This window comes from Chionomys nivalis, chromosome 8 (genome assembly GCF_950005125.1).
Source record: "Chionomys nivalis chromosome 8, mChiNiv1.1, whole genome shotgun sequence".
NCBI lineage: Eukaryota > Metazoa > Chordata > Mammalia > Rodentia > Cricetidae > Chionomys > Chionomys nivalis.
The window spans coordinates 77,461,948-77,478,398 of NC_080093.1; the positions used below are offsets into that span (position 1 = coordinate 77,461,948).

Consider the following 16,451-nt stretch of genomic DNA (forward strand, 5'->3'; position numbering starts at 1 on the left):
GCAATGACTGGTGTAGGCAGCCTTAAGTACATATTGCAATTGCTTGCGGAGAACCATTCATGTGGAATAGCACCTTCTGGAAGAGTTTCCATGCAGGTGGCACAAAAGCCCTCCTTTCACCACCCTTACGGTAAATGGCTTATCTTACCTACGTCCAACAGGCCCTAGCGCCTGGGAACTTAGCGCCAGTCCAGCCTCAGCACCAATCATGAAGAGCCACATGAGTGGGGAGTGTCAGTATAAATGAAGCAGACAGCAAGTTCTGTTCCCACGCTGGGCAGAAGAGGAAGGAGCCTCTGGGTTCTTCGCTAACGGTAAGTCCTGCTCCAAGGCCCAGCAAGCTTTCTCCTCACCTACAAGTGAGTTTCACCCTCTTCACTTACTTGACTTGCCTGGGGCATCTGTAAACTTTCTGAACCCAGAAGTTATTCTGGACCTTAGCCATTGTCAAATGTTCCCCAAATCAGTCAGCTCACAGTCCCAGTCATTGGCTGGCTCTGGGCAGCTTATATAGGACATCCTTTCCCTTCCTACTAAGAAGACAAAGGTCTCCACTTGGGTTAGCGACTCGCAAATCACAGTCCTGGGTGCTCCTCTGACCCTGCTTTCTTGAAATGACTCATGATGTGCATCAGAAACAGGTTTCTAGCTCCAGCTGAACATGCTTTAGAGGCTGCAAGAAATCACCTAGAGGTCCCCTTTCAGGGCATAGAAGGATAAATGTCACCTGAAGTTGACATACATTTTGTCTATCTATTATTTACTTGTTTCTTTGCTTTGATTATTCATTCATTAATTATTCTATCATGTAATTTTTTTAACTGGGAGTCAATGTGTGCTATCTTCTGTACCGAGAGAAAAATGGACTTAGGATTTAATTTAACAAAGCACAATGCTTTTGAAATCCCAGAGGACCTGATGCATATAATTAAGACAGACTGCACTCTTACTCATAGGTACCAACAGGCATTAGAATCCCTGCCTTCAATTTCTCGAGAGTGTTTATTTCCACCTGCGCAGGAACTTTCCAAACACCGCTCTAGGACATTCTGCAGCCCTCACCCACCTTTGGCTTGCTCGTTAATGGATTTCATCCTGGAAAGCCCTTAATCCCATTCCTCTCCATTTCTGCACATCAAGCCAGAAGTTCGGCTTTTGAAAACCTGGACCTGTTGCCAGGTCCATGCCATGTCCATAGCTGCACAGAGAAGCAGCTGTATAGATATGGTTTGGTTTAACATACTCTCGAAACTAAACTTCTTCACCACAAAGTGGGAACCACGACAGCAGCTTCCTGTGGAGTGGGGCAGAGATTTAAGTGAGGCAAACCGTGCAAAGGGCTTCAAGCAAATTTCATCACATGATAGGTGCTGAACTGAGTGAGTTTCAACCTCACCCCCAGGCACAGCGGTCTGTTGACCTGACCTGACGGGAGCCTTTCCTTTCCTGTAGTTACATGGAGAGTTTGCAGACTGTGGTGTGACCTGCAAGCCTCACTTTACAGAAAAGATGGTGGGCTGTGACCTGCTGTGGCTGGCTGTGGCCTCCTGCATTCTGATGCTGGCCTCTTCATCTACAACAACACAGCAAGGTGAGTATCTGCTCGCCAGGGGTCACAGATACTCAGCAATACCTAGGGAGTGAGCAGAGGGAGGAAGCAGAAAAGGCCACTCAGTTTGGTTCCAGGAACAGGGCTTTGGGAGCAAAGACTCAGAGAGAGCAAGGAAAGCAGCAATCTCTCGTAGGCTTAAAGGGCAGGGGAGCCAGTAACCTTAGCTTCTGCAGCCCCTTTCTGAGGGTGATCAGAGAGCACAGACTGGAAGATAAGAAGGTCACCCTGTCTCGCCCTTTTTCCTTTGCTATCAAGTTGCTTATCTGTAAAAACAAAGGTGCTAGAATTAACAATATTCCTGTCTTCTCTCTCTCTCTCTCTCTCTCTCTCTCTCTCTCTCTCTCTCTCTCTCTCTCTCTCTCTCTGTGTGTGTGTGTGTGTGTGTTTGCTGTCTCTCTGTCTTCCTGCCTCATCCTTCGGGATTCTGGGATTAAATTCACAGCTTCTAAACTCTGTGAATGAGGGCAACCCAGACACTTGCAGACAAAGTTCCCAGCTGGGAGGGCAAATGTGAGCCCTATGGTGGGAAGCTGGGAAGAAAACTGAGCTCTGAGAACTGAGCTCCTACTCCCGTGGGAAAGCACAGGGTGCTCTGGAAATGACCCAAGAATAACAAGGACAATTCCTCTCCTAAGAACAAACACAGTCATGGTCAAGACTGGAAAATGGCCTTTCCCTGCCTTTTTAAAGCAAAGTCTCACTGGTGTGCATAAGATTGTGAGCCCAAAGAGACGCTTAGGTTATCATTCTAGGGGTAACTGGCTGCATCCGGGTGTTGTGTGTGGCATTGTACAGTAACCATCTCATTTCATCTTTAAGTATTTACCTCCAAAATGAAGCACTCCTCCCCAAAACGACCCTGGCAGCCTGGAAAGCGCTTCAATTTTTTTAAATGGTTGTATATTTACTTATGAATATTAAATAATATAAGAATTCAATCATTCCTACATTCCTATGTTATCAGAGATATTCTTCCTCTAGATGAAACTTACTTATGTATATATTTATAACTGTGTGTACGCACATGCATGTGTGTGTGTGTGCACGCGCGTGCACAGCATGCACGTGTGGAATCCAGAGAAGAACCTTAGATGCCATTCCTCCAGTACCATCGCTTTGCTTTTTAAGACAGGGTTTCTCACTTCTGCCACAGCATAGGTTGACTGGTTGGTGAGCCCCTAAGGACCTAATATCCCACTTCTCCAGCACTGGGATCAGAAGCTCATGCTCTTTAAAGTGAATTCTCTGTGATCAATCTCACATCTTCATGCTATCTCTTCAGTATCCCTTAATTATTAAATTTTTAAAAGGAATCACTGAAAACGTCTCTATAAGTCAACTACAGGAACAAGATCACCGGTGTACAAATGTCAGGGCTTGAGATGTGGGAAGGGCATCTGGAAACCTTGAACTATTGGGGTGGTTTTGCATTTGAGTCCTAGGAGAGCTTTATCACTTTTCAAGGTCACCAGCCAGCAGATCAGAGTTGACTTTAAATCTCCTCTTTCAGTCTCTTCTCTGCCTCTTCATACATCGTGGCTCACCCCCTCCCTCAACCCCCAAGTGAAAAATCAGCAGCAGAAATGGCCCTGTTAGATGTGTGGTTTTCAGTGCAGGTGATTTCAGCTTTCTGGGACTATCAGAGATGCCCGGAGTCTTCAGAAGCGGCTACTGGCATTGAGAGGGTAGAGACCAAGGGTTCTCTGATTCTGTTTTGATGGCAGCTACACAATAGTGAATAACACAGCCAATAATAAACCAGAAATACTAAGCTTGAGATTGAGTGGTCTGATTGATCTGTGGATGCCGACCTGTGCTATTACCTACTGATAGGGAACAGTGCTGTTTTTGTAATACATTAAAGACTACAACCAATGTTTTAAAATGACTCCATCCCTCCCTCCCTCCTTCCCTCCCTCCCTCCCCTCCTCCCTCCCTCTCTCTCCTTCCCCCCTTCTCTCTCTCTCTCTCTCTCTCTCTCTCTCTCTCTCTCTCTCTCTCTGTGTGTGTGTGTGTGTGTGTGTCTGTGTGTCTGTGTTTGCACAGGCATGGGAAAATGCCAAGGGTTATACAACAAATTTGTGCTTACTTCTAGAGATGGGTCCAACTTAGGACAACTTTCATTTTATGACATATTTTGCCAAATCAAGCAACATGACAACATTTATTTCTGCTTCATTCACTTCACTAATATCTGGGGATTTTCTCAGGGATCCTGTATGATGATATATTGAGAACAACAAACATTGACTGAATGGGGACACACACAGTGTCCTGCTAGTGGCCCACAGAGAAGCTCTTTGAAACCTTGGGTGGGGCAGTGGGGTTATGTAAGGTGGTGGCTGGGATGTCCTTGCTGCATGCAAAATGCCATGGAAAGTTCTTCCTGACCCTTCTGCTCCCTGAGCGACAAAGTCTGGTATTAATTACTGCAGTGTGTACCTATTGGCCCTACTGGAATCATTAGGGCATTCAAAGCAGAATAGAGAAGGGATAAAAACCCTGAAGGCTATGGAGTTGCTTAATAAACCTGCATGCTCTCCATTCTTCCCAGATTATGGAGGCCCCAGGAACAGTGGCTCTGATGGGCTGGACTGTGGAGCGTCTGGCTCCTGCTTTGACCCTTGTCAGAATTACATCACCCTGGATGACCCGTCCAGAAGCGCAGAGTACACGGAGGTCTCAGATGAGTGTGATGACAATCTGCGGGGCTGGTACCGCTTTGTGGGTGAAGGAGGAGTGAGGATGCCAGAGACCTGTGTGGAAGTATTCCGGTGCCATACCTCTGCTCCCATGTGGCTGAATGGAGCTCACCCCAACCTGGAAGATGGCATTGTCAGCCACACAGCCTGTGCCAACTGGAATGAAAATTGCTGCTTCTGGAGTTCTGAGGTCAAGGTGAAGGCCTGCTCAGAAGAATTAGGAATCTTTCATGTGTACAAGTTCCAAGGCACCCCTGAATGCAGTCTGAGATACTGCACAGGTAAGAACCCCTGAATGCCGTCTTCGATACTGAACAGGTAAGCAGCAGCTGCAGGACAGGGTGACTTTTAGTGCCCAGGACTCAGAGGATCCAGAAAGGTCCAAGAGGAGACTAAGCAAAGCAGCCACCACTGGGCTCCTATCAGAAATACACATGGAAACATAATTTGGGAGCTGCCAGGTACAAGCCAGAGATTCACATTTGAGTGTGAGATAGCCTGAATTATAAATGCATATTGCATAATGCCAGGCGAGTTAGAAGACTCAGTAGCTAAAATGTGCTTGCTATACAAGCATGGGGACTGTGGGGACAACCCTCAGCACCCATGTAAAAAGCCGAAGGCAGCCAAGCTCTCCTGTTAACCCCAAGACTGGGAATCAAAGACAGGAGTCTGGGGTTTACTAACTGCCAGTTTCGACACAGGTTCAATGAGAGACCCTGTCTTAGGGGAATAAGGTGAATAGGGGCTGAGCAGGACACCTGATGTCCTCCTCTAGCCTCTGTGCATAGGTGAGTGCTCACGCCCCCACATCCATGCACAGCACACGCGCACGCACACACACGAATCATATCAAGAACCCAGGCTCATTCAAATCTTACTTTTGTCAAATTTTACTCTTCTTAAAACGTGTTTTCTTATCTGAAACAAAAGGGCAAAACTAACAGCTTGCATTGCTCACTTTAAACATATGGATTTCCTGAATCTCCCTAGTCAGTCCATGAACTGGGGTCTATGTAGTCATTAATATTAGCATCTGGAGCACAAAAAGGTCCAAGAGCTCTCCCTGTGTCACAGGGCTGGGATGCAGAAGAGCCAGGTTTTAAACCCAGGTCCTATAACCCTGGCAACCGTGGACTTAAAATCTTTGGCCTGGCAGCTTCAGGGGTGTTACTCACTCTGCCGGAAATGGGAATCAGGAAATATGAGTTGGAGGTTTGGCTCTTCTGGCAAGAATCTCATGTGTTTATAAAGACTGAAGGGATGAGAAAGTTGGTTTGGGAGGAGACAGACCCTCCCTGCTCTGCATCTTATTCCTCTTCCTCTGTCCCTCTAGAACCTGAAGAACTCACCCCCGAAACAACCACTGGGCCCACCCCCACCCCCGAAATCACCACTAAACCCACCACTGAACCCACCTCTACACTCACCCCTACACCCACCCCTAAAACCACCCCTGGACCCACCTTTGAACCCACCGAGTGTGATATCACTTGCCGTCCTGAGGAGAAATGTGTTCTACTCCAAGATGGCTCCTGGACCTGTGTCTGTAATCCGGACCTCAGTGTTTCTGGTGAGTAGCTCCTGGGGCTGAGTAGACAGGGCAAAAGGAATGAGACAGGGTCAGGATAAGGCAGGGACCTGCGTCAGGGGCCATGGAACTGACATTGGAGACATCTTGATATTTAGTTAGGCTACTTGTTACGAAGCCAGTGGGTTTGCAAGGGTAAGAGAGGGTGGGGCCAGATCAGACTTCCAGGTCAGCTGGTGGAACACTGGTGGCACGGGCATCTGGCTTTGGTTTAGTGTCGAATATAGAACCACTTTGATTTTCCAAGAGCAGCTAAGTCAAGCCTGTATCTGAGATGCTTGGAAGTCTTCAATCGGAGACCTCTTTTTATCAGTGTGAGTGTGACTTCTGTTGGGGTCTCTGACCCCATCTGGTCTATCCTGCAGCTTGATGGGCATGGTCAGCTTGCCAAAAGGCAGAGAAAGAAGACGTTCCTCGTTGTTTCCAGTCCTCTGTCCAACACCACTGACCTTACTCTTGGCCTCCTAGATCCTCAGAGTTTGCAGCCTGAGTTGGACTGTGGACCTACTGAGATCAAGGTGAAGCTGGACAAGTGCTTGCTGGGAGGTCTGGGTTTCAAGGAGGAGATCATTACCTTCCTGAATGACCGGAACTGCAGTGGAATCATGCAGAATGAGCCCAACAACTGGGTGTCCACCACCAGCCCCGTTGGAGCTAATGCCTGTGGGAACATTCTGGAAGTAAGTGATATTCACTCTGCTGTAGTAGCAGGTGGGATCTGGGCTCATGGGAGCATCTTTAGAGCTGTGAGATTGTAGGCAAATAGCTTGTCCTTGTCGGGCTGCCAGGGTTCTGTGGATTACACATGTTGGTCCATGTTGAAGAGGTTAGGCTGGGCTTAGCACTTGAGCTTCGTGAGGTCAGCTCTGATCACAATGATCTTCGTTAGCGGTGGTGTAGGAAGAACAAGCATGGCAGCCCCTGACTCTTCCCCAGGGTTAATCATTCAACTTCTAGTGTTTACTCTGGGCTTCCTGTAAGTACTGGCACTGCAGGAAAAAGAGGACCCCTTACTCTCTGCTGGGGGGGGGGGTCAGAATTCAGGGTCACTGCATGGCTGGGAATACTGACTACGGACTCAGGCAGATCAGAGTTTGAGATAAACACCTACACACATCTGCATAAACTCATGTGCTTTCATTTTTTTATATCAAAGAACAATGGGACCCATGCCATCTACAGAAACAACCTCTCCTTGGCCACTGATTTCATCATCAGGGACTTCATCGTCAATGTCAACTTCCAGTGTGCCTACCCACTGGACATGAAGATCAGCCTCCAAACTGCACTTCGGCCCGTTGTAAGGTATGATCACACACACAGTCCGTGATGACCACACAGTGCTACCACCCCACTGCAGGTGCTTCCAATCACTACATTTCTGTATTGAAGCTAAGGACATTGAAAATGATCAAGAAACTGATGACTAGTAAAGATTTTTACTATGAAGCAATGCTGTACCATGGATTGGTGCTCGAAATGTGCTCAGGAAGCAAAAACTTCAGACAAGTTCATTCACCTTGAGGGAAAGGCAGCGAACAACCAATCATATCCACAGTCATAATTGATAATCGTTTGCAAATCAGATAATGCAACGTAGGAGAAATATAGGGTACTTCAGGTCAGTAAACATGGATCCCAGTCCTGATCTTTGTGTGGTAGAGATCGGAAGGGGTCTAGGAGGCTTTCCTGGAGGCTTGAGATTGAAGTCAAGTCTACTTTAGAAGAAGCGGCACCTATACTCACAAGAAATAGAGTGAAACCACGGTTTGGTGTGATTGGATCCAGGCAAGGCTTTTGTTTGCATTTTGTTTATCACTGCCCCTTTTTCCCAGAACGAAGCTCATTAAACTAGGTTTTATACAACTCTAGAATTGCCAAGGGGTTTTTCTAAACTGTCAGCCAGACATCCAGGGTGCTTGTCTCATTCTCCGATTGCCTCCTGGGCTCACAGAATTGCAGGATGCAAAGAACTAAAAATGTCAAAGTTCAAAGGTTTTCAGGCTATATCATGTTGGAGCCCATGTTCATAAATATAAAAATGAAAGTCATTTATCTTGTTCAAAGTGGGTTCGGCTGAAGCTTGTGGGGTGGACGCAAGAGACATAAGGCTAAAAATTGTGAGCCTGTAAGAGCTGATCCCAAGCCCCATTGCCCAGGTGACAAGATGGTGCTGTGTACTAACCTGTGTTCCTTGAGTAAGAGTTCAATGTAGCTGCCACACAGGGGGAATGGGTACACATCCTGGAGACAGGCTTGCCAGCCTGTCAAGTTCAGAGGTTAAATGCCAATAAGTGGTCTGTTTCAATGGATTATCAACTAGTTCATTTACAGATCAGAGATACATCATTTTCTCCATAATATTGTCATAGTGTAAGGCCTGACTTAGTTGCTTCTTTCCTGTCAAAGCCTGATGTTTCCACTCTTGTGGTTTTCCTGGTCTCAGTTCCCTGAATATTGATGTGGGCGGGGCAGGAGAGTTCACTGTCAGGATGGCCCTCTTCAGAGACCAGAGCTACACACAACCTTATGAAGAGGCCCAAGTGGAGCTTCAGGTGGAGTCTATGCTCTATGTGGGTGCCATCTTGGATAGAGGAGATGACTCCAGGTTCAAGCTGTTGCTGAGGAACTGCTATGCCACACCCACAAAAGATAAGAATGACCCCGTGAAGTACTTCATCATCAGAGACAGGTATCAGTACACTCTGGGATTAATTGTTTTTGTTTATTTTGTTTTGTTCTTTTTGTAGCTAAGTTTTGGATAAAAATGTTGTCTCATTCATTGCTGGCTGAGAGTAAATTGATTCACTTTATTTGGAAATAATTTGCCTTTACATATTTTAAGCACCCTGTTTGGTCTTGGAATATTATTCCTGATATTTTAACCTAAAGTATTAAAACAAACTGGATGAGTGGGGTAAATAAATGCAAATAATTTTCCATTTTAGTATTCTTGATAATTTCCCCATTATGTTTACTGTTAAAATATAGTTCAATTGAGTAATAATGGACTATTATATAAATGTTTATATTGATTAAAATGAATGTGATATACGAATATTACAGGACAAGTTATTCTTGTATGTCATTTAATGATAAAACAAAGGAAATGCCTGCCTGGAGGTTACAATTCAAATATTAATGGTGCTTAGTAAAATTCATGTTTGAGCTCAGCTGTGTGACCAGTTCTGTAATGAGAAATGCAACACAGTGGTCTCCCTAAGTGCTCATCTCAATTATATAAAATGGACATGCCTATCTCTGCTTTACAATCAAAGAATACATGGAAGGTTGGAGGAAAATGGATGGTATGATCACATTTCATTGTATATGTGTATGGAATACTCAAGAATACAGAAAAAATTAAAAAGAGTATGGAGGGAAAAAAAATAAATAAACTAGACCATGGAGGCACAATAAGAATGATTAACCAGGCCTGAATCACTTACACAGAAATGGGGACTGGACTCTTCTGATTCATCCTAGAAACTGGGCACCCCAAAACTTAAACCATAGAAACTTATTGCGTAAAGACAGACTAGAAAAATGAGAGAATGACGGACAGAACCTGGGGCAGAGAGCTCTTTAATGCTCTCCAGTGTGGGGTTAGAAGTTACACCTTTGCCCCTTTTATTCTCCTAGCTGCCCAAATCAACAAGATTCCACCATCAACGTGGAGGAGAATGGGGTGTCCTCAGAAAGCCGGTTCTCAGTACAGATGTTCATGTTTGCTGGAAATTACGACCTAGTTTTCCTGCATTGTGAGGTGAACCTATGTGACTCCACTAACGAAGAGTGTAAACCAGTGAGTGTCTCTTTGGACTGGTACCCAGTTGGCTGTCCACGTTCATTTATTGGAGTTGTGGATGAAAAGAAGGATGGATAGATGCATAAACGGAAGGAAGAGAAGGAAGAAGGAAGGAAGGGAAGGAAGGAGGGAGGGAGGGAGAGAGGGAAGGAGAAAAGAAGAAAGGAAGGAAAAGGAGAGGAAGTAGGGAAGGAAGAAAGTTGGTTGAATGGATGGATGGATGCTTGAAGAGGTGGAAAGACAGATGGGTGGGAGGCTGGATATAAGGAAGAGAAGAAAGAAGAAAGAAGGTCTAGACTGAGCATCCCCAAGGCCTATTTATGAGCAAATTATTGTCTCTTCATAAGGCGGATCAACTTTCCTTGGCACAACATCTGTTATGAATGGTTATGATGTTTTGGGCTGAGAATCATTGATTCAAAAATTTCAAACCCAAAATGATCCAAACTCTTAAAGTTTTTGAGGCACAAGATGAAGCTCAAAAAGTTTCAGATTTTGTAAAAGGTTGGGGTGCAGATTCTCAGATTATGAATGACTAACTTGTAAAGACCATGAATGTTCCAAAATCTGAGAAACTCCCAAATGCTGACTACTTCTGGACCTCAGGTTTTCAGTGAAGGCCAAATGTAACCCTGTGGTAAGGCCTTCTCAGTCCCTTCTCTGTGTCAGGCCCTGCACTAAAGCGCCTGCATCTTATCTACTTGAGCTCTCACAATGACCATTTAATCAAGCCTACTATGCAAATAAAGAAACTGAGGCTCAGAGAAGTCCCTGACACAGCCCCATATAGGTCTAGATGTTACAGGTTAATATCAAAATTGGAGTGTTCCCCATCTGAGCTGTGACTCCTAAGCCCATACTTTCACACCTAATGGGCAATGTTTGAATGGCTGATATTCCTTGGGTGCTTACAATGTGTCTATATGTTGCTGTCATACTTCATGTTAATGTTAAAAACCAAATGTGTAGGGCTGGGGAGATCTGAATGCTAAAATGCTCGTTATACAAGCTGAAGGACCTGGGTTTGTATCCCTGGCACTCATGTAAAAACTAGGATGCCAGCGTTGTCTGTAACCTAAGTTGTGGGAGGACAGAGACAGGATTCTGGGGTCTCACTAAATCACCAGCCTAACCAAAAGGACAAGCTCTAGGTTCGTTGAAAGATCTTGATCAAAAAAGATGACAGCAATATAGACAGATACTTGATATCAATCCTTTGCTCCCCAATGCTTCTATGCATAAATGAATAAATGAATGTATGAATAACTAGCTAAATAAAACTAGATATGAACTATTTGATCGTAGATAGATAAAGAAATTTGTTGCAATTATACAAGAGAGGATAGAGATGAGAGTCAAACCCAGGTATATTAAAGCGTGACTGTGAATTCTCACGGACGAAAGAAACCATAGCATAAAAAAGAAGGCCATAGGGTGGGTTAACCAAGTGCTTGTGCCATAGGTTCATAGATGTTCATACCTTTGACAACCTGCACATAGGAAGCAGGTATTTACATTTTGATATAACAAGAGTCCTATGTCTCTACAGTCTTGCTCTAGAAGTCAGTTCCGCAGCAGTGGACCAGGCATCAACTTGGCCCAGGTTCTAGATTTAGGACCCATCAGTAGGAAAGGTAAGTATGTGAGTCCTGGTGCAAGAACAGCTGGCCAAGTGTCGATAATTACCTGTGGATGCTTGAGGTCACCAAGGCCAGCCCCCCCCCCCGGGCTTTTCTTCTTTCTCGCTGCACCCATCACTGTGAATGTGTCTTTCTATGGAGTGGAACTGTCTTGGCATTTATGGCGGCGCCTGTGGAATAGAGGCCGGGTGTAACTCTTGCATTCATCAATATACTTAATCCTCCCACGACTGTATTCATTTAGTTGTTAGAATCCTAGGCTCGGAGAGATTAACAGACTCGCCTACGATCACTTGCTTATGAGTGGCAGAAGTTAGAATGAACCCAGATGAGTCTGATTTCACCACTTTTCCCCGCAGCTGGCCCAGGGTCCTGGAATTCCTCTCTAGCAGGGTGAATGTGCTTTCCAAAATTTAGCCACGATCCTCTGGAGATAGAAAATGGGGGAAACAATGCAACCACTCTCTAACACTTCACTCATCTCACACAAGTGTGTGTGGTCCTGTCGTGGTTGTTATTACCACCTGACTGGAGGAGCAAGAGCCCCTCCTGCCAAGAAAGAAAGAGCTTTCTGCCTTGATGAAATTAAGATGCAGTAATGTGAATTCTCATCAAATAATAGTATTTTTATCTGCACTCTGTGCTGAACAGCTTTATGTGTATCATCAGCTTGGCTGCTCATGGCAACCTCAGGTGCTCAGCACCGTTCCCTCTTCTCCCTCTGGGATGAACAGGCTGAGCTCCCATGAGGAAGTTCTGCCTTGAGTGGCCCTGCCCCCTCACCGAGCTCTGAACTCGGAGCCCTGTGCAGTGTCACTGGACAACTTGAGGAGGGGGATTGTGGGCAAACACATAGGTCTTGTTAGCTATTCATTGCAGGGACTGGATTGCTGGGGGAAGGACTAAAGAGGAAAGACCTATTTGGACTCATGATTTCAGAGGTTTTGGTCTATGGCGGCTTGCCTCCATGTTTTGGGGCCTCTAGCCAGGCAGAAGGTCACAGAGGAAGAATGAGGTGGAACAAAGCTGTTCGATTCATTTCATTGCAGCCAGGGAGGGAAAGGGGAGGGAGGGAAAAGGGAGGGAGAGGAAGGGAATCTATGGAGCTTTCCCCATTTCCCCTTTAGTCCAGGCTGTAGAATAGTTACACACACATTCAGGGAAGTCTTTTACTCCTTGAGCTGATGTGTGGAAAATCCTTCACAGACACACCCGGAACTGTACTTTGCCACCTCCTAGGCACCTCTCAACCCTTTCTAGCTGATGGGTGGGAAGTGACTGTCGTGCTGGAGCTACAATCCCAACTCTGACACTGTCTGAAAAAAAAATCAACTTAGCGAGTTCCTTGACATCACTGAGCCTCTGTCGTCCCCCCAGTCAAAAGATGAAGAGATTTTCTTCACAAACCTGTTAGGAAGATTAGACAGAAGCTGCATGGAATGTTCTTAGATATGCATCAGCCAAGTTACCGAGGCCTCCAGTGAGGATTGCCAGTGGGGGTGGCGATCCAGTCCCGGAGGGCTGGGAGCAAGACTGTAGCCATCAGAGGATGCCCAAGGAGACCCTCACCTTCTGCTCTTGCCCACAGGTTCTCAGACTCTCGAGACCTCAAGTGGGACTTCCAGCACTGCAGGTACATGGCTTCCTTATGCATCTCATAGCACTGTCGAGTCTCTTTCCTTCCATCCTCCAACCCTCTGGACATCAATGTGCCCCTTTCAACGTGCTAGGCCCTGTTCTGGGGTCCTGACTCTGGAAATGATGCTAACCCAAGGGTGGTTCTGTAATCTAGCAGAGGAGACACTTGCTTAGCAGCAAGTGTTTTCCAAGTGCTACCCTGTGCCAGGAACTGTTCTAGGAACTGATAATACGCTGCTGATCAAGACAGGCCAGGTGCCTACACTCATAGAACTTATATTCCAAGACAATAAATAGATAGTAAAAAGCAAAAAAAATTAGAAATAAAAGATGGGTAGTATTATAGGAAGCTATAGGCATGAGTAATAAAGTCTTAAATCAGAGAGAAGTTTATTTCTCTAACACATAAATGAAATCTTTGGGTAAGAAAATCCATGATCGAGCCATCAAAGATTCAAGCTTCTTCCAGCTTACTCTTTCAGGTGTGGCCATCATTTTTTTTTCCAGACAGGGTTTCTCTGTAGTTTTAGAGTCTGTCCCGGAAGTAGCTCTTGTAGACCAAGCTGGCCGTGAACTCACAGAGATCCGTCTGCCTCTGCCTCTATAGTGCTGGGATTAAAGGCTTGCACCACCACTGCCCGGCCTGTGGCCATCATTCTTATGGTCCAAGATAACAGCTAGGCTTGAAGAGAAAGAACATGAAGGAAATCAATGAGCATTATGGAACGTTCTGGCAGCTGGCATTTCACACCTTCATATATATCTCATTATTTATTATCTAGCTATGTGGCTACACCTGGCTCAAATGAACATGGGAAATGGAACTTTTGTTTTGGATGGCCATGTGTCCAAACAATGTTTGATGATGTAGTGATCTAAGTAGGAAGATAGGGTAGTCAGAACTGTTAGAAGAAATAATATTTGACCAAGAGAGCAAATGTCTCTAGATCAGGAACTACGAGATGAGTGGAACCCTCCAGGCAGAGGCAACAAGAGCTGACTAAGTAAGTGAGACAGGGCATAGGCTCTTAAGTGTCAAGTGCGTGGACAGAGCCTGAGCGCATAGGGACCTAACTAACCATACCAGACATGGTCAAGAGTTTCACACGGCACAGATATGCCTGAGGGGGTGTTGATGAATGACTTAGAATTTAAGACCAGAGACATTGAAGAATATGTTTTGGATACTATGGAAAAAATGTTTTTTCTATCCTCTGAAAGATAGATATTAGTGAACCCAGATGGGAAAAGGTTCTTTTTGTGTTCAAATCCTCAACTTTGCAGCAGTCTAAGTATTTCCCAAATAAGTACAGTTCGCTGGTAACTTCAGATAGCATTCAGGAAAGAAAGACCCAGTGTGTGAAGTGTTTAGAGCACAGAATAAAAGCCCCTAGAAGTCAGGGACCTCATGTCTCTTTCATTTCCACCAACTCCTTCAGGTTAGCATCTTGCTCAGAACTTCCCAGGTGGGCTGCAGACATTGGACCCTTCTAGGGGAGGGGAATGGAGCTGCTGAGAGGGAACAGTCACCACAAGAGGGCTCTGTGCTTCCCATAGTTTGCAGTCACTCAGTATTGCTTCTGAGGCTTCAGGATTAACTATCAAACGTCTAAGTCTTATCGTAAAAACTGTCATACATTTGTGTTCCTGAGAATCACACTCCCTTCCTCACGCTCTAGGGTATCATCAAGTGACTTTCAATTGTTGGGGGTGGGAGACAGTGGTCTCAAAGGAGTCGACATGTTTATACAAGACAACTATCATTCAAATCCCCCCCCAACACTGAACATTAAATAGTGTGCAGAAGATACACACAGACGTGTGCACACGCACGTGCACACACACACACAAATCCTAGATATCACAGTTTAATTTTCAAAACCAACATTCACACAATACTTACCACATTCTAGGTGCATATTTTATATTTTATCTTATTGCAGCATTATTTATTGAACCTAAAACCACACATTTGTCATGCAAACATGTTGCCACTGAACTATAGCTCTCAGTCCACATATGATATTCCAAATGCTTGATATAAATTGATTCACTTAAACCTTATGAAATCTGATAAATCAATAGGTGCAATTAATAGTGACCTTTTGTACATAAAGACATTTGGGGCACCGAGAAGGGTAATGTCTTATTCAGGTCTACCCAGGTAGTTACAGAGCTAAGATTCCTAGCTAGCTAGTCAAGCCTCGGAGATATCACATCCTAATCCTTCCTGCCTCTGCATTCTTAGTCACTGTAAGTAATGCTAGTGCTATAACCGATAACACTAAATCTATGCCTCTGTGCTAGGAAGTCCTTAGAAAGCCAGGCTCCTCCTACCCTCTGGTAATTCCTGGCCACATCACTGTGTTCCGTGAGTCAGATCTCGGACACTTGGCAAATGAGAGAGCATGCGGGAGGCTTTTATGACTAGTCCTACAAATGGAATTTAAAACTTCCATCCTTATTTCACTGACAAGATATAATCAGATGGTACCACCTATCTTCAAAGAAGGCTGAGAAAACTGCCTAGAAGAAAATGGGAAAAGCAGTTGTTGTCCCAACCAAATCTAGGGCGATGTTGCTTTTCCCTTCCACAGCAAGTGACAGGGAGGCCAGCTGGCGTTGGCTGCTAAGCTCCAAAGCTCAACACTTGACTCATGTCCCTTGTGTTTCAGGGTTCCTGATGGCCTGGCCCATGCTCTTCCTGCCTGTCTTCCTGCCTTGGCTGTTCTGAGAGGCCAGCTGGGCATCTGACTGAGAAGCTCACGTTCTTCCCTCTGGTGATGGCTCTCATCCAGCCTTCTTCAGTAGAGCTGGATCCCTCTGTGTATCATGTGGACAGCCCTGGTTCAAGGCTAGGCTGGGTTTGGAAAAGGGAAGAGCATGCTCCGTTATGTTCCTCTTTTTCTCGTGTTGAGATTCTGCCAGCTTATCCTAAGCCAGCTTGCTCACTCATTAGTGGGGCTTGGAAAGAGAACCCAGACCTGCTTGGTTTCTCTTTGATGCTAGTAATTAGTGGAAATGCAATGCATATTAGAACTCCTGGATAGATGTGTCCTGCGAGTGGATAGGAAGTCCATGGTTCTTCCTAAATGTCTCGTGTCCTGAAAGCTGGTGAATTGAAACCCGTTGACCCCGGCATTCATTCTCTCTGCTGTGTTTCATTCTGGCAACAGTCACGTGGGAACATGCAGTTGTGGGGAGGGGAGTGAGGACTCTCGAAGGGGAGACTAGCCCCACCACTCATCTGTTCCCTCCACCACTACAATGGTACCTAGAGCTGCACACATCTCTACCCTTGGGGTCCAGATGCTGGAGGAACTGCTCTTTTTTTTAATGCAGAACTGCCATTATCATGGAGAATAGCCCTTGCTGTTAGCATTGTGGAGAACTAAGCAGGGGAAGGCAGACTGAAAATGATACATCAATGCTGTTGTGGGACTCTAGCCACAAAACCTGG

At 45.4% G+C, this 16,451-nt stretch overlaps 1 protein-coding gene across 1 annotated transcript; it reads left to right on the forward strand.

Annotated features, from left to right (window-relative positions):
- The first annotated feature begins 1,457 nt into the window (after positions 1-1,457).
- Gp2 (glycoprotein 2) lies at positions 1,458-15,767 on the forward strand. The gene is made up of 10 exons (XM_057778915.1): positions 1,458-1,591; positions 4,167-4,595; positions 5,651-5,887; positions 6,374-6,585; positions 7,062-7,210; positions 8,352-8,597; positions 9,548-9,710; positions 11,263-11,347; positions 12,942-12,986; positions 15,667-15,767. Exons 1-10 carry the CDS (start codon positions 1,510-1,512, stop codon positions 15,723-15,725), a joined length of 1,707 nt encoding a protein of 568 aa, XP_057634898.1. The 5' UTR covers positions 1,458-1,509; the 3' UTR covers positions 15,726-15,767.
- The last annotated feature ends 684 nt before the right edge of the window (positions 15,768-16,451 follow it).

Excerpts from the sequence above, each read along its gene's own strand:
- Gp2 (XM_057778915.1), top strand. The coding sequence starts at position 1,510 with ATGGTGGGCTGTGACCTGCTGTGGCTGGCTGTGGCCTCCTGCATTCTG. Across the intron at positions 1,592-4,166 it reads ATCTACAACAACACAGCAAG|ATTATGGAGGCCCCAGGAAC; the intron begins GTGAGTATCTGC and ends CATTCTTCCCAG. Across the intron at positions 11,348-12,941 it reads AGGACCCATCAGTAGGAAAG|GTTCTCAGACTCTCGAGACC; the intron begins GTAAGTATGTGA and ends TCTTGCCCACAG.